General features: G+C 37.7%; 5 protein-coding genes across 10 annotated transcripts; 3 read left to right on the plus strand and 2 right to left on the minus strand.

Moving 5' to 3' along the window:
- The first annotated feature begins 683 nt into the window (after nucleotides 1-683).
- Nucleotides 684-8417, plus strand: LOC121254340 (probable serine/threonine-protein kinase At1g09600). The gene is made up of 8 exons (XM_041154334.1): nucleotides 684-2088; nucleotides 2971-3255; nucleotides 4667-4984; nucleotides 5368-5595; nucleotides 6123-6223; nucleotides 6551-6665; nucleotides 6796-7290; nucleotides 7765-8417. Exons 1-8 carry the CDS (start codon nucleotides 1615-1617, stop codon nucleotides 7966-7968), a joined length of 2220 nt encoding a protein of 739 aa, XP_041010268.1. The 5' UTR covers nucleotides 684-1614; the 3' UTR covers nucleotides 7969-8417.
- A 1053-nt stretch (nucleotides 8418-9470) lies between these two features.
- LOC121254344 (glucuronoxylan 4-O-methyltransferase 1-like) lies at nucleotides 9471-10885 on the plus strand. Its single transcript, XM_041154337.1, has one exon. It carries the CDS (start codon nucleotides 9660-9662, stop codon nucleotides 10518-10520), a length of 861 nt encoding a protein of 286 aa, XP_041010271.1. The 5' UTR covers nucleotides 9471-9659; the 3' UTR covers nucleotides 10521-10885.
- LOC121254341 (leucine--tRNA ligase, cytoplasmic) lies at nucleotides 10720-15840 on the minus strand. The gene is given in 4 exon segments (XM_041154335.1): nucleotides 10720-11099; nucleotides 12152-13943; nucleotides 13946-15426; nucleotides 15628-15840. Coding segments are annotated over 3 exon segments (3261 nt in total). The 5' UTR covers nucleotides 15408-15426; nucleotides 15628-15840; the 3' UTR covers nucleotides 10720-11092.
- Nucleotides 15841-15920: 80 nt separating this feature from the next.
- Nucleotides 15921-21778, plus strand: LOC121254345 (ras-related protein RABD1-like). 6 transcript variants are annotated; one of them, XR_005938607.1, is made up of 9 exons: nucleotides 15922-16090; nucleotides 16174-16234; nucleotides 16445-16492; nucleotides 16580-16627; nucleotides 18119-18190; nucleotides 19555-19710; nucleotides 20861-20964; nucleotides 21171-21357; nucleotides 21540-21776. XR_005938607.1 is itself a non-coding variant. In XM_041154339.1 (8 exons), exons 1-8 carry the CDS (start codon nucleotides 15998-16000, stop codon nucleotides 21628-21630), a joined length of 606 nt encoding a protein of 201 aa, XP_041010273.1. In that variant the 5' UTR covers nucleotides 15921-15997; the 3' UTR covers nucleotides 21631-21778. The 6 variants fall into 6 exon arrangements, 5 of the variants coding, with proteins under 5 accessions (XP_041010273.1, XP_041010272.1, XP_041010275.1 ...); XM_041154339.1 differs by lacking the exon at nucleotides 21171-21357 and having other exon boundaries at nucleotides 15921-16011; nucleotides 16162-16234; nucleotides 21540-21778; XM_041154338.1 differs by lacking the exon at nucleotides 21171-21357 and having other exon boundaries at nucleotides 21540-21778.
- Nucleotides 21779-22193: 415 nt separating this feature from the next.
- On the minus strand, nucleotides 22194-24581 carry LOC121254346 (ras-related protein RABA2a-like). The gene is made up of 2 exons (XM_041154344.1): nucleotides 24396-24581; nucleotides 22194-22676 (listed from the first exon to the last, which is right to left on the minus strand). Exons 1-2 carry the CDS (start codon nucleotides 24558-24560, stop codon nucleotides 22194-22196), a joined length of 648 nt encoding a protein of 215 aa, XP_041010278.1. The 5' UTR covers nucleotides 24561-24581.
- Nucleotides 24582-25996: the final 1415 nt, after the last annotated feature.

Genomic DNA, 25996 nt, shown 5'->3' on the forward strand with positions numbered 1-25996 from the left:
GATGTAGAACCCAATTGATTTGGGACATTACCCGTGAAAGGAGGTATTTTCCTTCATCTTGAATCTTCAGTTAGCTGTTTTTTAACAAATAACTATTTCATAAAACTAGGCAAACGTGCTTTGCACGTTGTTCCCGCCTAGTATATATATGTGTGTGTATTGGGTAGGTATGTGTTGTGTTCCAATCCTTCCACGAACTTCAAAATCTTCAAGCGCCAACCTAATTTGTTTTCTAAAATTCTAATAAAAACTCTTTTTCATTATTTACAGCTATAACATTGGACATGAAAAAAATAAAAAAAGAACAGCTGCTAGTGGTTTTCGAAAGCGAGGAATGTAAAGTAAAGCATGGCATTTGAAAGGGCAGTCAGTCCTTTGATGGTATGATATCATCGTCTAAACTCAATCAGTATCGTTATTATTGTTCTTTAAGGAGTTCTCGCGATCAGCTTACAGAATCCACAAAAGGTACTCAGATTTTGTGAATACTATTTCTTACCTTTACAGCCATGACCTCTTCTAAATGGTAATTAGACGAAATTATTTAATTTAAAATAGAATAGAATAAAATAACATCATATATCAATATCATAAAATCCACACCATGAAATGGACTTCTCGGTCACGGAAATGATAAAAATTGGATTTTTCGGAGGGCAACCCCACATGTTGCAACGCGGCACCACGTCCAATCTCCTCCTTCAAGCAAGTATCGCCCGACGCCTGTGTTACTGCGTAGTGTGTACCTCTCTCTCTCTCTGCGTTTCCAGAAACGGAGAGTATTTATATTTGGGCCAAACTCATTTCGACTTAACACCGAAGCTTTCTTCCAACGTCAAATATCTTTTGGCTATACGTATTTTTAGGGTCACCCAGATCCAAATCTCTTTCTCTCTCTCATCCATGTTTATTTCCTGTGCCAACTCACGTTCCGAGTCCAAACATTCTCGTAATATCTGTTCTCCAATTAATATATCGCATCTGGTTGTGCTAATTCAGGATTTTGTTTTGGAAATGCTGGTTGCATCGTTCTCATTTCGGTTCCCCTTTCCGGGGGCTGTTTGTGAGTTCTTGGGATCTGGGTTCTTGTAGATTTTCGAAATAGGCGTTTAGGGATTCTTAATTTACGTTTGAGCTATTTGCTTTTTCGTATATTTCCCTTAATTGGGTTGCATGTGATTGAGTTTTTTTATTTGGTGAGGTTGTTGTACATTTCACGTTAGGCCTTTGGGATCATATTATCGCATTGTTGTTAGTTATTTATCGTGCTTCGCGTTGTTTTTTTTAATTGGGGATCTGGGTTCTCTCTCATTTGCCTTGGTTTTGGAAAAGATGAGCTGCATACTTATTGGCAATTGATATCCAAGGGACGAAGAGTTACTTTGAAAGGCTAGTTAGGAGAGCACCATATCGATAGAAGAATTGTCAGTGTTGATATCACACATACAAGGAGCATTCTGTCTATGCCGAGGGAAAGTTAGTCGGATTTTGGCCTCGGTGCCGCTAGAACTGTATCAGGAAAAACTGCATTTTGCATCAGGAATTCAAATTACCGAATCAAAGGACTTGGATAGGTTATTTGTGTTTAGGAACAGGGGATTGTGAAGTGGAATTATGGGAGGTATTTGCTCCAAAGGATTTTTTCCACACGAATACGTACCTGAGAGTCGTTTGAGAAATAAAGCATTGAAAGCAAACAAATCTGCTAAGAGGTTAGGTGCTTCCCTGAGGAGAGAAGAACATGTGGTGGAGGGTGATGGTATTGGAAATGATGCCACTATACGGTTGATAACCAATATACCAGCAGAACTTGCAGTCTCGACGCCCATTTTGTGGGATGAGGGGGAGAAGAAGGTGGTGGTTAATGAGAAACCAGCGAAACAACAGCTTCAAAGACAGTTGAAAATGGAAGCTGGGTTTAGTGGAGGACGGGTACATCCTAAGATGTCTAGAATAGGTAGTTTCCCCCGTGGGGAGAGAGGAGCACAAGTTATTGCTGGATGGCCTTCTTGGCTGAGTGCAGTGGCAGGAGAAGCAATCAATGGGTGGGTGCCCCGAAAGGCCGACTCGTTTGAGAGGTTGGACAAGGTCAGTTCGCTATATCTACATCCATACTTTTGATCGCTCATTCATATGATTGATTCTAATGTTGTCTCCTATGCTAATGAAATTAGAATTGTACGAAACCCATATAACTTGTTAAGTGTGATTATTACCAATCAATTCAGGTACTTGTATTTTGATGGTTCTAATCTCCTACTGCATTTCAAACTGTATAATGATAGAGTTCTATAATTCACTGTCATGCATGTTTAAAGAAAATCAATTTTCTTTATTTTCCGAGCTTCGGGTAAGTGACTTTACTCAGAACGGCAACCAGGAAGAAATTTATAATTTCTTGCTCTTCATGTACCTATCATTATCGCTTTTGTTTTTTTAACTGATCACAAATTGATTTTTTTATCATTGTAATGCATCACATTTGCCAAACTGAAGGATTAACTCTTCTGCCTAGAAAAGAAAGGACAAACTTTTCCTGTCCATTGGTTTTCTTTTTCTTCTTTGTTTAACCAATACTTCAGATTTAATATGGTGGAGATGTGTCTTAAATTGGTGATGAGAGTACATGCGATGATTTGTTGAATAAATGTGTCTTTAGGTTACTCATGGAAAACAAATATTTTGGTGGACTGGCCATGAAGTCAAGTCTCAGAAAAAGTTGTCAGATGTAAATGAATCATTAGTATTCCACCTAGATAAATGTAATTTCTTCTTTAAATTTATATTGACCCTCGAATACTTTTGAATCACACATCATAAGAAGTAAAATACAAATAAGAGCCATGGGTAAAAAGAAAAAAGAATTATGTGTGAATCTTCCCACCTGATATTCTGGGCAAATGTCCCATGCTTATCTATTATTATTATTATTTTCTTTATATTTGTCTAATTCTCTTGTCTGTATTTCAGATTGGACAAGGAACTTACAGTAGTGTGTACAAAGCTCGCGATCTTGAAACAAACAAAATAGTTGCACTGAAAAAGGTGCGGTTTGCTAACATGGATCCAGAAAGTGTTCGTTTTATGGCGAGAGAAATTATCATTCTGCGTAGACTTGATCACCCAAATGTCATGAAGCTTGAAGGCCTGATTACCTCAAGGGTGTCTGGTAGCTTATACCTTGTATTTGAATATATGGAGCATGATCTTGCTGGACTCATGGCAACAACTGGGATCAAATTCACTGAAGCACAGGTACCTTCTTTTATTTTGCTAATTAAACAGCAGTTGGTAGAAAAGCTTAACGATAAGAATGTAAAATTTGTCACTTAAACAATCCAAGAAAAAAGGAATGTAAAATTTGCCACAAATTTGAAGTTTAAATTCGGCCTCCATCAGAATATCTGGCAAATCTGTTCTAATACGGAACATGTTATTGAGTATTAGTCAGGTTTTAATTTGCATGGTTCAGCACCCACCTCAATAGCCAAGGTTGCCCCTGGATGCACCATGAACTTGGCATTCGATATCAATAAATGGTTTAGTGACTTAATCTGCTTTGCCTTTGCATGGTTTCCAGGATCCCTCATCATAAAAAAAAGAAAAGAAAAGAAAGGTTTAGTCTGCTGGGCCGTCTCATAGAATTTTCATGTTTTAAGTATTCAATTATGTGCCTAAAGCTATACAATTTTGATCATGCTCAAGAAATTTCTGTTCATAAATACTTGATAGATTCTACTTAAAAAAAAAAAATGCTCGATAGATTCATTCGGTTACAAAATAAAATTCCATGCCATTCCATGAGTCCCCAAGCAACAAGCAAGGCGGCTGTATAATCTCCTAAATTCCTGAAAGGACTCCCTTCTCTTTGGAGTTGAAGTTGAAGAATAGTATAATGGAGGGCTCCTGGGATATTCGAGTTCCAACTCTTGTATTTTTTATATTTATAAAAAAATTATTGTTGAGAAGGGAATACAACATTCTTGAGCTGATTGTGGATTGAGGTTGAGACCGATCATTTGACACTGACCAGGCAACATTTGCATCTGTAGGCTATCTAGATTCTGCTTTAGATGGCTCTGATATGAGCTAGATACCCCTTTGAAAACAGTCTCTGCAGAAGGGAAGAACAAAATGGTGTTGAAACTTATGTGCTTGATTTAGATCTACTTGGCACATGGAAATAAGTATAATACTTTTTCCTAATTTGGTAAAGAAGTGTTTCTTGAAAGTTCTTTAAGCCATCATAGATTTGATCCAATTTGATGTTTCACTTTTGCTGCTACTATGCACTAGCTTTATAAACTATTTCCAGAATCTCATTCTATGCTTCAACTTGTCTTCTATCTGGTGCAGCCTACTTTGTAAATATGAAATGCTAAATGCCATCTAGGGAAAGTCACGAGAGGAAAACTGAAATCAGAGTTATATATTACATAGTGAAGGGGAAGAGTATATAGCTTTTCACTTTTCCTCTGATGACCTGGCTATACACGCCTTTTGTGAGTTTGTATCACGTGTTGACTGTCACACTGTCTCTGTAATATATTCTCATTTGATGGCATTCCTTTTCTGATATTTTTTCTATTTATCACAACCGAAGTAAAATTTGTTTTCTTCTGTGGTTTATATATTCTTATATTGGAGTTTATGGTTTGGTCTGCAGATCAAATGCTATATGCAACAACTACTTTGCGGACTTGACCACTGTCACAGTCGTGGTGTTTTGCACCGTGACATCAAAGGCGCAAATCTTTTGATTGACCATAATGGCAATCTAAAGATTGGTGATTTTGGGTTAGCCACCTTTTTCCAACCCCATCAGAAGCAGCTTTTAACAAGTCGGGTGGTAACTCTGTGGTACCGACCGCCTGAACTTTTGCTTGGTTCTACAGACTATGGAGTTGCGGTGGATTTGTGGAGTACTGGTTGCATTCTTGCAGAATTATTTGCTGGGAAGCCTATCATGCCGGGAAGAACAGAGGTACTTTTCCATCTTTCTTTTTAATTTATGATGTGGAACCTCACCAAGGCATGCCCTTTGAACCCACCTCGGAGGAGTAATCCCGGATACACGACTCCACCTGCCAGAACCATGTGTTGTGTAATCCAAGAGGGCTCCTGGTGTGGAATCGAACCCAGGATGTCCGAGTCTGCAGCTCATCCCAATCCCAAGCCCTCCCTTCTGACCACCAGGCTGCATCCTAATGGGTCTTGAATATTTAGAAATATGCCAGTGCTTTACACTGAATTAGATGTCCTGAATCTCTACCCTGTGTCAAGAGAGGTGACTTTAGGAGGTTTCTTTTACAACAGGACTTCAGATTTTGGTTTCGGCAACATGATGATATTATTTATCACTTTTAGGTTGAGCAACTACATAAGATCTTCAAACTTTGTGGGTCACCTTCTGAAGAATACTGGAAGAAATCAAAATTGTCACATGCAACCATCTTCAAACCTCAAAATCCATACAAGCGTTCAGTTGCTGAGACATTCAAGGACTTCCCTACATCTGTATTGGCCCTCTTAGGTGTCCTTCTTGCAGTAGAACCAGAGGGTCGTGGAACTGCTGCTTCTGCTCTCCAGAGTGAGGTAAATTTGAGTATTCTTATGCTGTCTAAAGCAGGCTGTACATTTTCATTAGGTAAAGCTTTTACTATTTTGAGTCTCCTCAGGAGTTTAGACTTTACGCTTTCTTCAAGAATTACTTAATTGGAACCCCATATTGCATTTTAACTCATCGCCATTTTTAACCTTACAACTTAGAAGTATCTTTTACATTTCGTCCGAGAATGTTGTGCATGTTTCTGGCCATAACCATATTTTATTTAGGAATGTTCTGTTTGCTTTCCAGCCATAGTTAGGCATGCATGGCAGAAGTTAATTATGGAAAAGGTGACGGTCACATCTTTTGTGGGCTCCCATCCTGGACTTTGTTCATCGCAAGTTTACAGGATGCTGATCCTACTTTTCCATTAATTCATTATCCATACTCGGTGCTCATTTTAACTTTTTATTATTCATTTAGCTTGAATGCTTCAAGTTGGACATTCATTATGGTCTTCTTATGTTCCATTCTGGTGATTGTGGCCGTCATAATTCTGACTTTTATTTTTCAGTTCTTCACAGCAAGTCCTCTTCCATGTGATCCATCGACTTTACCCAAGTACCCACCAAGTAAGGAGTTTGATGCCAGGCTTCGAGATGAGGAAGCTAGAAGGTTAGTCATTTTTTGATGTTATATTATCCAATTCTATTTTTAAATACTTTCTTTCATGACATCTGGTTACAGTTATTGGATTGAAAGGCATCCTTGTTTTGCATCTCATATTAATTGGGATAATTTTTTTTTTTGATAAGTTATCAATTGGGATAAATTAACATCTATTATAAAAAATAGTATTAATTAAGTTTATATTTTATAGTGCATCAGGCTCAATTAGAAATTTCTTTTAAAAAGGTCATCTTTTTTTCTAATTACTAGTCTTGAAAATTTCATTTTTTCTTGCACATACTTATGCTATGCGTTTGTGCATTTGATAACCAGGAGAAGAGCAGCTTATGGAATAGCTCGTGAACATGAGACAGTTAGAAGGGGATCCGGAGAACCCAAACCCATGCCAGCACCAGATGCCAATGCTGAGTTACAGGCATCCATACAGGTATCCTTGTAAAATCTATATGTTCATGCATTGCATGTACATATGCTGAATATCTGTGGTTGTATGTGCAAGTTTTGAAATACTTAGTTATTTACTTCGTATAAGTTGATAATTCTGTTGCCTAACTCAGAAGAGACAAGGGCAGCCCAACCCTAGAAGTGCCAGTGATAAATGCAACCCTAAAGAGGATGGCGGCTCTGGCTTTCCCATTGAACCTCCCAAAAGAACAGCACTAAATGTATTTTCCCATTCTGGCCAGTCAATGCACCCAACTGCATTTGGATCTTCACGCACAATGGCTATTGATGGGGAAGTTCTTACATTTCCTGGCCAAGCTTTTAAGAATGGCTCAGAGTTGAGATCACAGATATCTTCACCACATCCTGGGGAAGCTGAGTTTCCCAGGTATTCCAACTCGGCCGCAACTCAAGGCAGTTCACTGTTAAATAGCAGCAAAGGAACCACAGCTGATCCACACTGGCCGGGCGAATGCTTGAATGCCAGATATAATCATCTGGATGATGATGTAGCCTTTGAAAAGCACCAGTGGTCCCACCATTTGCTTGATAGGCCGAACTCTTCATATAAGAAGGATCTACAGCAATCCGGAAAGGGGTCTGGAATGGTAGAATCAGTTTATTTTCTAACTTCTAGATATCTTTCGTTTTTCATTTGACTGAAATTCAAATAAATGCCTCTGTGAGCCATATAACTTGTTTCCATTGTGCGGTGAACTAAATAAGAAATCAAATCCAAATAACTGTAAAGTGATGAATCAGATTAGATAAAGCATATTATGCCAGAAAAGACAAGAATAGGGCACTATCTGGTTTCTTTCTTGTCTTTCTTGATGCAAAGGCCTCCAGTTTTTTTTAAACCCAAAAACTTCAGACAACTTTTGGGTAGCAAAGCATGAATATTTGTAATTGTAGGTCTTTATTTATCAGAAGTATATATATTGTAGGATTTTAATCATCTTGAATCTGTTGCTAATGGCTTGAAAACGGTAGCTTTTCTGTGTTACCTAGCGCCATGCATATTAAATAATTTGATGTAAATCTGGAGTTATGTATTAATTGCATTTCGTTTGTGACTTCAGGGTTACATTTCCAAAAAGAGCAGGATCCACTACTCTGGACCATTGATGCCTCCTGGAGGAAACCTTGACGAGATGCTCAAGGAGCACGAGAGACAAATCCAACATGCTGTCCGCATGGCTCGTTTGGACAAAAAGTCCAAGAAAACGTATAGTGAGAACGGACAAACCGAATCACTACTTCATGCTGGCAGTATCGGAAGGTGACCCTCAAAGAGAAATTTATGCTGCTTCAATCTAGACGCAGAAGCTCCTGGAGAATTATTCCTTTTGGGAATTTGATGAGTCTTATTGCCAAGAGATAAGTTGGCATTCTAGGAGCTTTCTGGTCCTACCACTATAAAAAATGTGTGCTATAAAGTTCTAACTACAAGTTCTCCATATGATGCAAAGAGGTGGATGAGCCTAAAGCAAATGGCATCCATGACCATTGACCCTATAATATTTTGGGGGGATGAAGGCTTCTGAGATTGACACACCAGCTAGCTAATTGTTGCATTGCCAGACGGCAAGGTGGTTTTTTTGGTATCATTCAATTGCCCGAGATTGGCATTGTACAGCCGAATCACTTTTACCTCATTCTATGTAAAAAGATTTTTGTCATTACAGGCCATCATTCACTCAAACTACTGTATGCTACGATATCATACTCCAAATGTCTCACTCTAATCTTCTTCTTTATTTTTTATTTTTTATTTTTTTTAATGGCTTGATACTTGCAAAAAGGAGAAGTTTCTATGAGTGTGTGCGGTGATACTTGAAAGAAAAATAACGAGAGAAAACTAGAGAAAATGTCGGGGTGCTCTTGGACGTGTACTTTTATAAAAATAATTCCTGTTTGGATTTACAGATGAGTTGAATAAAATATCGTTAGAATATTATTTTTTAATATTATTATTATTTTGAGATGTGAAAAAGTTGAATCGTTTATTATATTTTGTGTGATAATTTGAAAAAATTGTAATGATAAGATGAGATTAATTGAGATGAATTTCCAATCCAAACCGGAGAAATCTGAATTTCTAGGAGAACATGCATGCCGTCTGGTCGGTGAAATGTGAATGCTGCACAATTTGAAGCGAGCCATGCATCTGAGCCTGTACATTCACATACCAAAATTTATTTTCCTCCCCAAAAACGAGCTAATCCAAAGAATTATGAGCATACCGCAGCGTTTTATTTTCCATTAGATTATGGCAGATGCAATTTCATTTTCCGTAGGACTGGTAGATGCCATTTTTTTCTTTCTAGTGCTGTGAACTTGTGATTTAATTTTCTTTTGCTGCAGAATGTTGGCCATAATTGGGTTTTTGTCTGAGACTCCCCACTCCCAACTTTGATATGGCAATATATTTTAATGCAACGATCATTAAAAGAAGAAAAGAAAAAAGAAGAAGAAGAAGAAGAACAACTTATCCATCCAAGGCATGCTGTCTTATTCAAATCTACTCAACATGACCAAGCTCGCTTCTGCATGCAAGTATCGTCAAAATATCGTAACCAACATAACCTGAGAGATCTACCAACTCCTCCAAACTCAAGAAGAAGCCCCTGAAACACAACTTCGCAATCGATTAACCAACAAATTAATTAATTGCAAATAGATAAAGAATTGTCAGCACAACTTCACCTAACTTGGCTGATCCACCAACCACTGTTTTGCTTCATCCAAAATTTTAGCAGCTCTCTTGTCTTCATCAATTATCCAATCTTCCTTCCCTTCATACCCAAGCATCACAGTACAACGCAAAAACTGAAATATAACTTTATGTCCATCCATGGCACCCGAAGCTTCATACCTTCTATCCTTTCCTCCAATTCCAATTCCAATTTCAAAACCAAATTCAACAGAAACAAGTTCTCACTAGTTTCTCCTTTAAAACAGCTAGAAAAAAGAAATGAGGCCTAAATCCCATCCTTTCCTCAGCCTTAAGTTCCTCCTCCTTGGTGTCTTTATCGCGTTCTTCCTCCTATTTGTGCTAAGATCGGGTTTCCCAACTTCCAACCAGAGCGAATCTCCCACTTCACAAAATGTCATAACAAATGTTTCAGATGTTGCTGTTGTAAAGTGCTCAAGTTGCACCAAGATCCCACCCACCCTAGCACAAGCGCTCATCCACTACTCAACCTCAACCATCACCCCACAACAAACAGTCAAAGAGATCTCAGTGACAGCAAGAGTTTTAGAAAAGAAATCACCCTGCAACTTCTTAGTTTTTGGCCTAGGCCATGACAGCCTTATGTGGACTGCACTCAACTATGGTGGGCGCACAATTTTCATAGAAGAAGACGAGGCATGGATACAGCAAATCAGACGCAGATTTCCCACACTGGAGTCATATCATGTGACATACGATAGCAAGGTGAACCAGGCCAATCATCTCATGGAGGTTGGCCAGGGACCCGAGTGCACAGCACTCGGTGATCCTAGATATTCTATGTGCCAACTTGCTTTGAAAGGTTTGCCTAGTGAAGTGTATGAAACAAAATGGGATCTGATAATGGTTGATGCACCAACAGGCTATTATGAGGAGGCACCTGGAAGAATGACTGCCATCTATACAGCAGGGATGATGGCAAGGAATAGGGAAGATGGAGAAACTGAGGTGTTTGTGCATGATGTGAATAGGGAGGTGGAGGATAAGTTCTCCAAGGCATTTCTCTGTGATGGGTACCTTAAGAAACAAGTAGGCAGGTTAAGGCACTTCTCTATTCCGAGTCACAGAGATGACAGGTACAGGCCGTTTTGCCCTGAATAATTATTCTTTCCCATGTATTGTTATTACCTATGCCATCTTGGTCCTTTATGGGACATTTGTTTGAGGACAAAACGGAAGTCATGTTTGCCGTGCAACTGGGACAAATTCTGAAGAACCTCTAAGGATGATACACTTCTACTCTCCTTTCTTGGATTCTTGCGTCCACTTTCATTTTATTGAATTTTATAAATCTATGGGATTATGAAAGCACATTAGGAGTCGATCAATAAATCAAAGTTCTACACGGCAAAATTAACAATCAAAGCCAATTTCATCAACAGCCCAAGAGACCAAAAAAAAAAAAAAAAAGAAAAAAAGAAAAGAAAAGAAGTTAAATAGCCTGTTTACTATCAAAAGAACGGTAAGACAAGTTCTTCACCAACTCAATGTGGTTTTTTCTATTTGTAGCACAACTTCTCCAAAACCCTTTTAAGGCACAATTCACGACAACCTCTTGTAAAGGCCTTCTGGGTCGTCTGTGCTCCTCTCAAAGCAACCCGTAAAGCAAGATCATCAGCTCCCCGGACATGCAAACAGTTATTGTTTATGCCTAATTTCCAAACCGGTGTTTCCTATGACCTATTAATACACAGAAGAAAGGAAAAGAATTTCATCACACCACTGAGATAAAACAAAGTTAAAAAAGAGTACTACTGCTATTACTATTTGGGTAAAAACATAGAATTAAACAGAAATCAAGCAGGTTCACTTTTCTTTTAATTGGTCAAAACCACTCAGAGAACCTGGCAGTTTTGAGCCATAACTTCACCCTCCACTCCTAGCAAGGGGGAGGAGATGCAATCTGATGAAAACTGATGGTTAAGGAAACTAGAGATGGTTACAGCAACAATGTGAAATCTGATGAATTTCACGTGTGAAAAAGCAAAACCATATTTATGCTCATCATTCCAGCAGTTCTCACCCACTACTAAGTTGTCCATCTCTGATCTGGCAACCAGACCTTATTAAGCACTTGAGTAAATAGGGAAGCATAAGTTCAAACATCAGTCAGATTGGTGCAAAAGGATTCATTTGAAAAACTTTAGATGGACAGAAAAGCTGTAAACAGCAAAACTAATAATAGGGGAAGTAAAAAGGATGGAGTACGAGCTAAAAGTTGACACCAAGTACCCATTTCCAATCAAGATTTTGAGACTTAATTGCAAGAATAGAGTTCTCCGTAACATGTTATCAATTTTTCATATTCTTCACTCCACAATTTATTAACATAAAGAAGTTGACACCATTTCATTTCACATCTATATTTAGGAACTGGATTGCTAGAACAGATGCTCTCCGTTACATGTTGTCAACTTTTCGTATTCTTTGACTCCACAATTTATTAAAACATAAAAGTCTCCTTCACAATTGCTGAGAACATGGACAGCGAAAAAATAATAATTGAAATATGAATTCCTTGCGAGGGACGCCACTAATTTATTTTCTTTCCTCTATCCGTGACCATAAAAATAAAGCGGAGGGAATGCTTGAAGAAATAAAGGCAAAACAAAGAAAAAGCCAAAAAGGGCAGATGAAAATCCATCATATCACAAGACAATTGGTGATTAGATCCATGTTAATGAAAATATTTAATCAAGTGAAACTACTAAAATGCACATAAATGGTTTTACCTAGGCAAGAAGATGGCAGTTGGATTTCCAGGGGATGGAGGGTTTTGATTTAACAGTGAAACAAGAGGACCAGCTTTAGCAAGAGCATCAGGTATAGTTGCAGACAAAATCTCCACCTCTTCAAGACCAATTTGTCTCTTAATCAGGTCCAAGTTTTCTTGAAGAACCTCAATCTCTCCAAATGGTAACCTCAAATCCAAAGCCTGAGCCCCGAGTGCAACTGCCTCATCCTTCTTGAACCTCAAGAAAGGCATACACAGCTTTTGGGTTTGCTTGAAATTTGCATCCTGACCAACAGAGCTTTTCTTCAGTGCCTCTAGTATCTCACCATCTGGACTAAAAGTACGAGTCTTGCCGTCAAATTTGCTTTGCAATATCATCAAGCACTCTGCTTTCCATCCATCGAATTGCTCATTCACATATATCAACCCCTTTAGCTTGTTATCTTCAGTCAATGATGTGACTGGTGTGCCCTTCTTATTGGCTTTCTTCGAACCTAATATTTGTTTCTGAAGCAGCTTTCTCATCAAAACAATTGAGTCTTGCAAATACTTGTTGGCACTCTTGAGAGTTACACTTGGAGGATCTGCAACAGGCCATCCAGCCTTCACAGCAAATCCATTACCATTCAAAAGCTTCCTCCAAACATACTCCCCATAGTGAGGACAGATTGGAGTGATAAGCCGTGTCTGCACATCCATAAAACGCCACACCAAATTGCGGTTCATCCCTCCAGCACCGCATGAGAATCTGTACTCATCCCTGGCCGCCTGAAGATCATAAAAGCCGGTCTTGAGAGCTTCTCGAAACATGTAATCCCGGTAATTCTGCTCAGTCAATTTGACAGCAATGTTTATCTCATTTACAAACACCTGATCAGCAAAAGAAGATGGGGGACCTGTTCTCAAAGAAGACTCTGCTGCCAGAACTTCTTCCATCCATGCAATCTCTTTAGTAAGTCGTAGGATAGCAGCATTGGCAGTTTCAAATACAAAATTTGCATCATCAACACCATCACCGGCATCAGCCAAAGAGAATCGTGTGGCATCAGCAGAGAATTCCTCAATTGCCTGGCGCAATGTCCTGAAATTTCCAGTAGATTTCGACATCTTCTCAGAATTGAGCATAATGTGCCCATTGCATCTAAATCCACGAGGCCAGTGATTCTTGGACATGATTGCTGTGTGGTTGTAGATGGAGAAGGTCAGATGATTCTGGATGAGATCCTTACCAGACACTCGAAGATCATACGGGTACCAGTATTCAAACTCCTGCTTCATCTTATTGAGAATATCCGAAGAGATATCGGATGATTTTGGAAATGAGCCAGCACAGAAAATAAAATCCCAGACCTCATCAGTCATTTGTTCAGGCTTTATAGGAGATGTACTGGATCCATATATGTCCCCATTCTGTAAGAGGTGAGCTATGGTGTAATAAGCCATGTAAATAGTGGAATCAGACAGTGACTCAACAAGATATTGTTCATCCCAGGGGATGCGAGTGCCAAGGCCAAAAGATCGGGAACAAGCCCACTGATTCAGCCAGTCCAAAGTGTGCTCAAAGCCATGCCGTGTCTCATCAGAAAATAGATTCATGGTGGACAGGCACTCCTCTGCCAATTTCTTCCATTCTGGTTCCCCGTATGTGATGTACCATTGATCTGTAAGTGCCACAATACATTCATCCCCAGACCTTGATATCACCCTCTTCTCGGGTTCACTATATATAATTCCAAGGCCCATCTCCAAAAGCTTGCTCCTCACCAATGGCTTTGCTTCCTGGACTCTCCCCCTGCAAATTCACCAACAAGCATTGTTCCCTCTGTAAATCCTTTCAAGTATGTCAACTTCTTGGCTTCTGCAAGCTTTTCCTTCTCATTCTGGCTTTTGATTTTCATATCGATGCAAACCTTTTCTGCAGCCCTATCTCCAAATTCTGGAATGTTGATGATGGGAATAATCTCGAAGGGCAATACCCATTCATCCTTCACACCATACTTTGCCCTGAGAGCTGGTTTTGATTTTAAATCATGCAAGGCCATATAATCATCAGGGGCGTCACTAGGTACACTAGTGACAATCCCAGTACCTTTGTCTGTTAGGATGGTCAACATGGGAAGGGCATATATGATCTCATTGAACGAAAGAGGAGACCTTAACGGGAGGCCAATCAAATCAAAACCAGTCAGCTCAACTAAGCATGTAGGTTTCTCCGGGATTCTAGAGTAGTTTTGATAGGAAAGGTTAAGGGCAGCTCTTTGTGTGAGAATAAAGACTTCTGTGTCATTAATTTCAAAGGCTCCATACTTCCCCTCAGGCAATACCCATGCGTTTGTTTGCCCATACATAGTCTCAGGTCTCAAAGTTGCAGCCGCCAAGAAAACTCTTCTCCCCTCCAACACTCCTAGTTTAGGGGGAAAAGGCGACGTCAATTCCATCTTGATCAGTGTGTATTCTTGAGGCTGAACTCCTTCACCAGTTGCCCTATCATGATCTGCACAGGGCTGGCCATCTAAAGGAGAAAATATGGTGTACCTGACATCTTTGACAATCTTCCCCATGGATTTCAACTTCCTCATCTGCCACCTCACAAAGGAATCATAAAATGGGTTCATATCTGTAGTGATAAAAGAACGTCTCCAGTCACAACCCAAGCCAAAAGCTTTAAGATCGTCCCTGGCTAATGGGGGAAAGTAGGTCAACCAATTATATGGATTCTGAAACTTGGATATCTCACTATCGGAGAGGCCAAAACTACGCATGATCTCCCACTGGAATGCCTGACCACTTGACTTTGACGTAGCCTTGGACTTCTTGCCCTTAAACTTATCCGGTGGTGCACCTCCACTTGAATCCTCAGCTTCTTGTGGGGTGTCTACTTCCCCATCCAATTCAAGGGGAAAAGAAGGTGGATCCCCAAATTGTTGGATTTCGCGTGCAAGTTTATCAGCCGAAGCCTTGATGGGCATGCCGGTGCAGTGGAAAGCAAAAGGTAGTAGCACATTGGCACCTCTTAGTCTATGGTAAGCAGCAGCAAATTCTAACTTTGAGAGGGAGAACGCATGTCCGAGATGCAAATACCCATTCATGTAAGGATAAGGGAAATTTCCAAAGAACTTCTCGCCTGGTTCAGGAAGTTTCTCACGAGATTCAGACCTGAAAATATCTTCTTTCTCCCACCATTCTCGAACATCACGCTCAATCTGTAGGAGACGATCCCTCCTAGCAAAGCTTTTCCCACCCTCTGATGCCATGTTGCACTGCTGACGGAAACTGCAAAGAAAAAATAGCATAAGGGTTTTCATATGTCGTTAAATAAATATGACATCGAGCCATCTGAATTCCAATATTTCTTAAAATAGAGAATATTAAAACCCTAAATGATATTTGACTTAATTCGCTGTGAACACCACAGTAATCAACCACATAAGAGGAAAAAAGAGGTCGAAAATAGTGACTAGAGTGCCTTTGTACCTTTGGTTCAGAAGCGATAGACTAAGGGCATTGCGCGGAGACACGGGCAAATTTTGGCGGCGGAGAAGAAAAGCCAGCGAGAGAGTAATGGTTTCCTTGGTATCAGCCGCTTTTCGACAACGCGTATAAATGACGGAGGTTGAAGGAGGAGGAGAAGTAGGGTTTAGCGGAGCTTGGTTTTGATTGGACCACGTGGCAAGCTGCAAAGATAGCTCTTTTTATCATATCAAAATTTTATTTTTTATTTTTAACAAATCATGTAAATTTTTCTTTAGAAAATCGGAAGAATACTTTCCCGTTGTTAGAGAGAGAGACAGAGGTCCCGAACAATTTTCCAATTGCCGTTTCGATCCCAGCCAAACAAACAATCATGAGCAACGACTAGTATGTCCAATTTTCCTTCTCTCCAAACGCCTCTTTTCCTAACTCTCTCTTCCATTCCCACCACCTGCATTTACAAATACGCACCCACCTACCTTTTTTTTACTTCTATCTTTTAAATTTCTTCCTTCATTTTGTTTTCTCTTTTCTCAGCGATTATTTGTTCAAGCTTTTGCTAATCGGGGACTCCTCTGTGGGAAAATCTTGTTTGCTCCTCAGATTCGCGGTGTGCTGACTCTGTTAGACTTGCAATTTATTTCTTTACGTTACATGTCGTTTCTTTATCTTTTTATGTTGACTTTGGTTATTTCGATAATAGTGGATTAATTCGTTCTTCTTTTAGGTCCATTTTTGGATAATAATGAAGAAAGTTAGTTTGTATCCTCGGTGATTAGCGCTCAAGATTTATAATATGAAATTTATTATTTATTTTCAGGATGATTCCTATGTTGACAGCTACATAAGTACCATTGGAGTTGATTTTGTAAGTGCGTGCGCGCGTGTTCTGGGTGTGTATATTTTCTTTCTTTGCGTATGGTTTATTGCTTAAAAATTTGTGGTGATGCATCAGAAAATCAGAACTGTGGAGCTGGATGGAAAGACAATCAAGCTGCAGATTGTGAGTATTGTTATTTTTTTTTAGCTTCAAGTATCTTGGTTTGATTTGCCCCTTGAATTACCCGAGGGCCTATGCACCCCGGGATTAGTAGGGATGTTGTTCCTGGACACCGGGTGCCAATAAAAAAAAAAGTATATTGATTTGATTTGATGGTTAGGCAGTGCTGTGGAATTGTTCTGGTTTATCATGAATAGTTGTCAAGGTTTGATGCGGGTGTGTTAATTCACTTCAGTTTTGGTTTATATCGCTATTTTAATTGAAATTTTTATGAGTTTCTGAATTTGTAACCGGGTCACATGCTTAGATAATTATTTTCGTGCTTGCTTGTCAACGTATCTAGACATGTATTTTATTGAGAAACCCTTCCTCAGAATCATGAATAGTTGTTCCAAAGCGAAATCTTGATCCCAAGAGGGGATATGAGATGCAGCAAGATTGAATGGTTTATCACAAAGAACAAACAAGCAAGAAGGAGGGAGATAACCCTAATCCAAAGCCTTACAAAAAGAATTGAGGCCAACAAAGATTCCACCCTCCAACCAAATTCATAGGCCATCTTAGGAAGGCCTAGAAACTATTACAACCTAATATACTTGTTCCTTAAGATGTGTGCTCAAACCTATAAATAATCTGAGCCTGGCTTTTCAAGTTAAGTGACCATACATCTGGCCCGTGCTTGTACGGGGTTTCTAAAGTAACCTTATTGAAACAAATGCTAAAAATCTGAAACACAAACTAGAGATCTCATTGGAGACCTAATCCCATGTTTATATGCTCATGCTCCTTGGTCATTAAATATGAAATATATGGAGCAATATGAATTTGGTCCTAAAATAGTTGCTTGCTTCTATATTCCAAATTGAAGATTTATAACATTCATATTATGTAGTGTTTTTACCTATAAAAAAAAGATTTATAACATTCATATTTTTCCTTTGATGTGGGTTGCTTTTTATGGAATTGGAAAACCAATTCAATTGAAATTGGTGTGGGTGCACAATCTGATTCCTATGCCCCTGAATGCCTGTATCCTTAATCGAGCAATTAAATTAATATGAATCAGTTTTCTGCTGAACAGTACCTCCTCTTCTTGTTTTACTTGAGACATACATTCTTATGTTAAGGGTAATTTGCCTTGGGCCGTGGGCTTGGCTCAAGTGATAAAGGCCTTGGGCTTGGGGTATGCTCCCCCTAAATCTAAGGTTCAAATCCCCTTGGGTGCAAATAATTTCTAGGGGTTATCGGACTGGGGGATTTTCCCCTTGAATTACCTGAGGTGCACTTGCAGAAAACTCCTTGCTGAGGGCTTGTGCACCCCCAGGATTAGTTGGGACGTTGTTCCCAGACACCCAGTGCCAATCAAGAAAAATGTTAAGGGTAATTCGCTGATAACAAAACAGGAGCCTTGTATCATTTTATGGTATCTATGAAGTGTAAGTAATGTCTTTCCACATTCTAATTGATCTTATGTTTCTTTTCCTGTACTTTTAGTGGGATACTGCTGGACAGGAGCGGTTCAGGACAATTACAAGTAGTTATTACCGAGGAGCCCATGGAATAATTGTAACAATTCTTGTATCTTTTCTTTTTGTATGAGAAACTTGGTCCCAATCACTTTTGAATATAACATAGTAAGGGATCACATGGTATTGGTTCACACGTATTTGAGGTCATGCTGGAATTCTTGGTTGTTATTTCTGGAGTATAGTCTTATTAAATTTCTTGGCGTTTAGTTTTCTTAAGTTCGGGTTGTTAAGGTTAAGCTTGTATATCATGTAGAATCATAAACGATTAATATTTCCAGACTATATTCTGATTGTTTTTTCTATAAATATTTTGTCTCTAAAATGGGTTAAATTTTTAACTAAGCACTGAAATAAAATTCACAAATTAGTATTTTTAGTATGCAAACTATACTCGACTTAATGGGATAAAGACTAATTTTTATTTGTTATCTTGTTCTCACATCTGTTGTTTCACTACTATGACTAGAATGGTGTTTGAGGCTATTTAACTAGTTTTTTTTTTTATAAGTGTAAGTATATTATGTATAAAAGAATAGGCAAGGCTATTTAACTAGTTAGTGGGCATATTGTGGGTTGCAATAATATCATCTCATTATATCACGAGTAGGACAATGCCAATTTATCTTTCTGAGAGGATATACGGCCATGTTGAAAAACATTGAATTTGTTGAGATCAAAGAGGCTGGGTAAGTAACTTAATTAATACTTTACCGTCATAGTCTTTTTTTATGTGGTAATTTCGAAGCCCATATAGAGTGTTGTGGTAGGTTGATAGTCTGCAAAAAACTATTATCATATCTTATACATGGCCCTAGAACCCTAGAGAGGGTTGAGTGATGTAAAATAATCCACATTTGTTTGGATGAGAGCTGATTTGAGTTGAATTGAGTAGACTATGTATTACATCCATTTTTTAGTGCCGAGTATGTGAGTATTTGCCTTTTTGGTTTTTCATGTTACTTGTTAAGTTAGGTACTTCTCATGTATATTTCTTGTGTACTTGGTCTATGCCTTCTTTTCTTATGAATAAAACTTCTCTATTAACTATACAAAATGTTACTTGTTAATATCATGCTTGTTTCTGTAGATTTTGTTGCGGCTTTACAACACTCCTATTTTACATTTACCCTTTTCTTGACAAGAAAGTACTTTGTAAAATCAGTTATGTTCTATAGTTTTATTGGTTAAAGCCCTGTATATATATAAAGATGGTTCAACTTGAGGCTATGTTGTGAGCCGTGATTTTGCAACATGTTCAAATTTTAGAACCATTTAGGGCCCTTCAGTATCCTAATTTGAAAAGCAGCATTGTGGTTTATGTGGTTAAGATAGTTTTCCTTTCTAATCATTATTGTTATCTGACCTTCCTGTGAATTCTAACATGTATTGAGACTGCAACAGATTGTCTATGATGTTACTGAGAAGGAGAGTTTCAACAATGTCAAGCAGTGGTTGAATGAAATTGACAGATACGCAAATGAAAGTGTATGCAAGCTTCTAGTAGGGAATAAGTGTGATTTGGTCGAGAACAAGGTTGTGGACACACAAACTGCGAAGGTATGGATTATGATAGTTTTCTCAAGTTGCCATTACTTTAAAATTGTATGAACTACATTTTTTTATGCTAAGTTTCTGCCCTGATAATTTACAAGTTAATTGCAGTCTTTGCCGAAAGAGAAATGCTATTGGTAAACGTTTTAACCATCATCCTTTGATCATCCCATTTGTTATTTTTTAGTTATATGTCAATTACTTGATGTCACATCAGAGGGCAATGAAAGGATGATGGTTAAAAGGCTTACAAATATCATTTTTCATTCTGAAAAATATATGAAACATGTTCCATACTTTGTAGTTGATGTTTTTAATTTCCCTTGACAAGACACATGCACCCACATCCACGATGTGTGTATTTATACATGTATGCTATGTACATGTTTGTCATGAATCTTGAGTGCATTCTGAGTGGGTAGCGATCTAATTTTTCAGAATATCTGAAGACAAGGGAAACTCAATTCCTCTAGTAGTTACTTTTATGGCGTGGGCTCTTAATTTGGTGCATTATCTTCAATGTTCCTATCACTTATCCACATTGCCATCTTATAAATTGCTCAGATTTATCCCTTTTCTGTTCTCAAATCAAATACTATCCTTTTCTTCGAGAGCTGAGTTCTTGACAACCCACCCTCCCAATAAGACTTACCTGGTCTAAAATCCTCAATTTGTGAATGTGTGCGTGCGCAATCTAAATGAAGCATAATCCTAACTTGCATAAAATGATATGCGCAAGATCATTAATTTTGGACAACTCACACCGGTTTAGACTAAAATGGAAATTGAGAAATCACAATGGTTTTTGTATCTATACTTAAACCCAAAGGAGTTTGAAGTATTTTACCAAACATTAATAGATTGCAAGAAGTTGGATTGACAAGGATCCGTGGTTGGGTTGATGACATATGGAAACTTTTTTTTTTTATAGGTAAATGACATATGGAAACTCTCACACCATATGATATTGACTCTTTCCTATGATACTATTGTAGTAATATACTATGCAGAATAACTTTCATGCATGCATGAGTTGTTATATAGGTCTTACCGAAAACGAAAAAAGTTGTTATATAGGTCTTAAAATATGATGAAATTGATTTCTTGTTTATTCAGGTTTGACGTCATTCTATCGCTGTGCTTAAATGAAATGCAGGCATTTGCAGATGAGCTTGGAATCCCATTCCTTGAGACAAGTGCTAAAGACTCGATCAATGTGGAGCAAGCTTTCTTAACCATGGCTGGCGAGATCAAGAAAAAGTAAAATAACAATCGACCTTTTTCCTGCTTCCCTTTTTACAAATTATATGATCTTTCGACCAGCAAATGCAGAATCTGAAACATGAAACCTCCCTAATGTTCCTAATAGTATGATGAGTCATTCATATCTATGTTTTGTTTTACTCCCATTTTAAATGATTACTTTAAACGTGCTGATAAATATCTGGATTGCAATTTTCTCCTAGGGGTTGGCTCAAGTGGTAAGAGGCTTGGTCTTGGGGGAGGGGATACCAAGGCTCTTAGCATTGGGTGCAAACAATTTCTATGAGCCACGTCCCACAGGCAAAAAGGCCGATGATTTATCCGATTATTATGATGTGGTTGCATTACACGGGGTCTGGTGTTTAGCCGGATAAAAGACATGTTGCGATTGTAAATTCCTATCATTGAAGCCATAAAATAAATAGCCACCATAAATATCATATGAGGATGTAGTAGTAGATTGCCATATTTGATTGCTGATTTTCCATTTTTGTCCTTTTTTATGTCTCAATTTGATACTTACATAGAAAATTTACCAAATTTTCATTGTCTTTGGTCTTGATTTTGTGCAGAATGGGTAACCAACCAACTGCGAACAAGTCAACAGGAACTGTTCAAATGAAGGGGCAGCCAATCCAGCAGAACAGCAGCTGTTGTGGTTAAGCATGGCTACTATAGTTTTCAATTTGCCGTTACAAAATTGCTAGACACTGATCTCATCTCAGAAACTGTTGACTGTAGTCCCAAATGGATATATCAGAAACTGTTAAATATGTCTATTTTAATTCAATCCTGATCTTTTGGGAAAAAATGAATTATGACTCGAGCGAAGAAGGTATCCGATTCCAGGTCACAAGTTCTCATTGAAATGTTGAACGTAAATAGACTGTTATGTATTTTCCACAGCATATCAAAACCTACTTGTACATGTAGTTGCTTTCAACTGTACCCTCATTCTAATTATCCTCGTAATGAGTAATGAATAGGAGTATAGTCCGTGAGCTATTTTTAATTATCCTCGTAATAACAGTACAACGCACACAAAACCATCAAAAACCGTAATAAACGTCGAAGACGCATCCATGAATAAATCACAATCAATCAATAAAACAGCAACAAAATATAGTTCCCAAAACTATAAATAAAAATAAAACAAAACGTTCCTGAAAAATGGGGGAAAAAAGGATTAAAAAAACTGAAAAGAGAACGGATATAAATAGTCATCCTCAGGATGAAGAGCAGCAAGGCTTCTTGGTAGTGGCCTCTGATCCCCCAACTTCAATAGTCTTCCCTTCATTAATGTTGGCAGGTGCCGTCTCCCCTGAAGAAAGCGATTTCTTACTAATTATCCTGTATATCTCACCGAGAATTTTCTGGAAAGCCTTCTCGACATTTGTTGCTTCAAGAGCAGATGTCTCAATGAATGAAAGGCCTTCTTTTTCAGCATAACCCTGAGCATCCTCTGTCGCAACTGCTCGGAGATGCTTCAGATCAGTCTTGTTGCCGATTAGCATGATGACAATGTTGGAGTCTGCATGGTCTCTCAGTTCCTTCAGCCATCGGCTCACATTTTCAAATGTTGTTGGTTTTGTAACATCATACACAAGAAGTGCTCCAAGGGCACCCCTATAGTAGGCACTTGTTATTGCCCGGTATCGCTCCTGGCCAGCTGTATCCCATATCTGAGCTTTCACAGTTCTTCCCTCAACCTGAGAAAAATAGCAAATTTGCAAACAATTAATGCCGGTTTCTTATATAACACAAAACACCTCACTAGATGTATTAAAAGACTTTGATACAGCTATTACTGAACAAAAATGCAGGCACCATAATATCAGATTATAAACTAAGGTTGTCATCGGAATGCAGTAAGGAGACGCATTAGTAAGCTGCGCTGAAATTTCCTTCTCTCTGTCCGTTCTACAAATATTGTTCCGGATTCCAGTCAACTCGGAATGAAAGATAAAGTTGCTACTTGTTTGATAATAGTTATCAAGCGGGAATAGAAGTTCAAACTTCTCGAACAGTTACATGGTCTCCATGACCGTGTCAATAGATGGATAAGTTGAACTAAAGCACAAAGGGGTAATATCAAGCCAACAAATAAGACAACTTCCAGAGGAAACAATCATCTTCTTATGAATCTACAAGATGAAACTCGCTGACAAGAGTACCAATTGTTCAGTTCTAGGAAGCCTCTTCTGGAAAACTATCATCTAATGGTGTGATGGGTGTCTATCAACCCAACCCCATTAAGCATACAAACAGCTCCACACATTGATTCTGAAACTAGGAGGGTAGAGATCATCACCAATCCTATAATAGTATAGATGAAAATTACGTCATGCCTAGGAATCCATTTCTACAAATAAACACGGGCTTAACAAAGCATGTATACTTTTTAAACATTTATGTTTATCCAAAGATACCCTGTATTGTGTTTTATATGCTTATCCAAATTGAATCAGTAAAGGAAAGTATTGATAATTATAAGGGGACAACTCAAACACAATACACGTGCACTTCTTTCGACATATACACACCTACTTACATATGAAGAAATACTATTCAAAAGTCTTTTAATCATCCACGCTTGATGTGGAAATCATGTGATTTCAAGTCAGATGATGCTGAAAAGATAATATTTAAAAGGCTTATGATTATCATTTTTCCTCCATATATAAATTCGCACACACATATATAAGGTTTGGGTCGGGTTACTCTTATGGTAACTTTTAGTTAATACCACAACACCAAATATTTTTTACTAAATTATTATATTCTCAAACTAGTGTGTAAAACACACCATTCACATCACTTAAATAATAAGATTTGATTTGTAATATTCAAATTTTAAAAGTTCTCTTCAAATCAAATTATATCATGCAAGCATTTACAAGGCGTTTTATCCACACCGGCTAATAAATTTTTTCTGATTGGTTACCGGCTAATAAATAGAATTTTTCTTTTTTACTGGCCAACTATTTCGTCCTACATACTGTTGGACTAAGTTTTTCGGGGGTATGTCATGCTCATCAAATATCAGGATGAGCAGAGCATATAGATCATATATGCTCTGCGTGATGAGCATATATGATCTATCAGGTTATAGCACGTCAAATAATCATTTCGCGAGGGCAAAAAACCCAACTTTAAGAGTTCATAAATTTGCGTTTTTTTTTTTTTTAGAGTTAAATTGGTGTGTAATACCATGTATCTGTTTATACACAATTTAATATCGGGAAGGAAATTAAGGGTCGCTAACATCTTAAAAACACAATCAACTTCAGGCCTCAGATCTACCATAGTGTGAGAAGTTGAACATTCAAGCAAACTCAGATCCAAATTATGTGTGTGTGTGTGTGTGTGTGTGTGTACGGAAGTGTGTGAGTGTGTGTATTGAAGAGAGAGAGAGAGAGATAGAGAACCTGGAGAGTACGGGTGGCGAATTCGACGCCAATGGTAGACTTGGACTCCAAGCAGAACTCGTTGCGGGTGAATCGGGAGAGGAGGTTGGATTTCCCTACACCTGAATCGCCGATTAGTACCACCTTGAACAAATAATCGTATTCCTCGTCCGCTCTCCTCGCCATCTCTCGCTTGTCTCTTTTTTCTCGGTAAGAAAATAAAAAATAAAATAAAACTTGACAAATAATTACAGACTCTTCCGAAGGAATCGGTCTCTGGAGAAGAAGCAGCTGGAAACAGAGAGTCGAAGAAGAGCCTCGAGAATAATTAGAGGTGGTTTCGTTGTCAATTATGTACCCAAACTACCACTGAAGATTGTGATCTATGTCACAAACGCCCCTGAATTATTGTTTGCGCCTTCCCTTCGTGGTGTTTCTTTTATTATTATTTTCTTATAATTATTTTTTGTGGAATTCAAATGAATGCTTAACGCTACCATGAAATTTACATCGTTTGAATAGTATGGTGAGATAAAATAAAATAAATAAAATATTATTTTTTAATATTATTATTATTATTTTAAAATTTTAAAAAATTAAGTTATTTATTATATTTTGAATTAGAATTTAAAAAAATTATAATGATGATATAAGATGAGATGGATTGAGAGTATTTCTGTATTCAAATAAGACCTAAATGTAAAGTGACATGTATATAAACTCTTATTATAATAATTTTAAAATTTCAAGCAATTTATTGACATTATTATGAAATAACTTAAAAAAATAATGCCGTTTTATAAAAATATTTTTAATTTAAAACATAATTATATAAACGGATATAAAAGAGTGTTTATTTTTATCTATTTTCCTTGGATTTTGCCTCAATATTTTGAGTTTTTGGTAACGTGGTCGCCAAAATTGTGATAACACGTATCTCATGAAGAATGTTCTTCTATATATGTTAATGACATTTAGAGAATACGAATGAAGTAGACAATTAAGAAAAATTTGACTCTTAACCTCTTGAAATTTGCATAACAATATAAAATTGTTTTGATATGATAAGATTGATGCGAAAATATAGAAGATAGACAAAATTAAGCTTTCATAAGTTTTCTTTTGCCAGTAAAAAGAGATAAACTTAGGACAGTGCTAGCAGGCCGCCGGCGGTTACCACTCGGCGTATCTTTTTTTAACATAATTTTATTAATAGTCACTTTCTTAATTATTAAATTAAAAAATTAAAAAAATTAAATTATAATTTTAAGAGAAATTTTATTTACATTCTCACTTAGAGATTGTATATACAGACCTTTTATTAAATGAGAAAAAATATCATTTTAAGAGAGATAATTTTATAATTTTAAAAAATTTTAAAACTAAAATTACTTAAATTTTAAAATTACTTAATTTTAAACGGTAATTTTGAAGACTCCACTAGCATTTGCCTCGTAGTAATAGCAATGGGTGTAAAAAACCAAGGCTCGGCTCATAGGCCCAAATATACCGCATTAAGCGAAAGAGACAATGCGGGCCTTTTTTCTTCTCCAGTTGGAAGTGGGAACACAAACCGAAACGGAGCTCCAGACCCGACACTACCCGTACCCATTTTAGGCTGT

The sequence above is a fragment of the Juglans microcarpa x Juglans regia genome, chromosome 3D (genome assembly GCF_004785595.1).
Source record: "Juglans microcarpa x Juglans regia isolate MS1-56 chromosome 3D, Jm3101_v1.0, whole genome shotgun sequence".
Lineage (NCBI taxonomy): Eukaryota > Viridiplantae > Streptophyta > Magnoliopsida > Fagales > Juglandaceae > Juglans > Juglans microcarpa x Juglans regia.

Excerpts from the sequence above, each read along its gene's own strand:
- LOC121254344 (XM_041154337.1), top strand. The coding sequence starts at position 9,660 with ATGAGGCCTAAATCCCATCCTTTCCTCAGCCTTAAGTTCCTCCTCCTT.
- LOC121254345 (XM_041154338.1), top strand. The coding sequence starts at position 16,014 with ATGTCCAATTTTCCTTCTCTCCAAACGCCTCTTTTCCTAACTCTCTCT. Across the intron at positions 16,091-16,173 it reads ACCACCTGCATTTACAAATA|CAAGCTTTTGCTAATCGGGG; the intron begins CGCACCCACCTA and ends CGATTATTTGTT. Across the intron at positions 19,711-20,860 it reads TGGACACACAAACTGCGAAG|GCATTTGCAGATGAGCTTGG; the intron begins GTATGGATTATG and ends AATGAAATGCAG.
- LOC121254346 (XM_041154344.1), bottom strand. The coding sequence starts at position 24,560 with ATGGCGAGGAGAGCGGACGAGGAATACGATTATTTGTTCAAGGTGGTA. Across the intron at positions 22,677-24,395 it reads TCGCCACCCGTACTCTCCAG|GTTGAGGGAAGAACTGTGAA; the intron begins GTTCTCTATCTC and ends TATTTTTCTCAG.
- LOC121254340 (XM_041154334.1), top strand. The coding sequence starts at position 1,615 with ATGGGAGGTATTTGCTCCAAAGGATTTTTTCCACACGAATACGTACCT. Across the intron at positions 6,224-6,550 it reads CGAGATGAGGAAGCTAGAAG|GAGAAGAGCAGCTTATGGAA; the intron begins GTTAGTCATTTT and ends TTTGATAACCAG. Across the intron at positions 6,666-6,795 it reads AGTTACAGGCATCCATACAG|AAGAGACAAGGGCAGCCCAA; the intron begins GTATCCTTGTAA and ends TGCCTAACTCAG.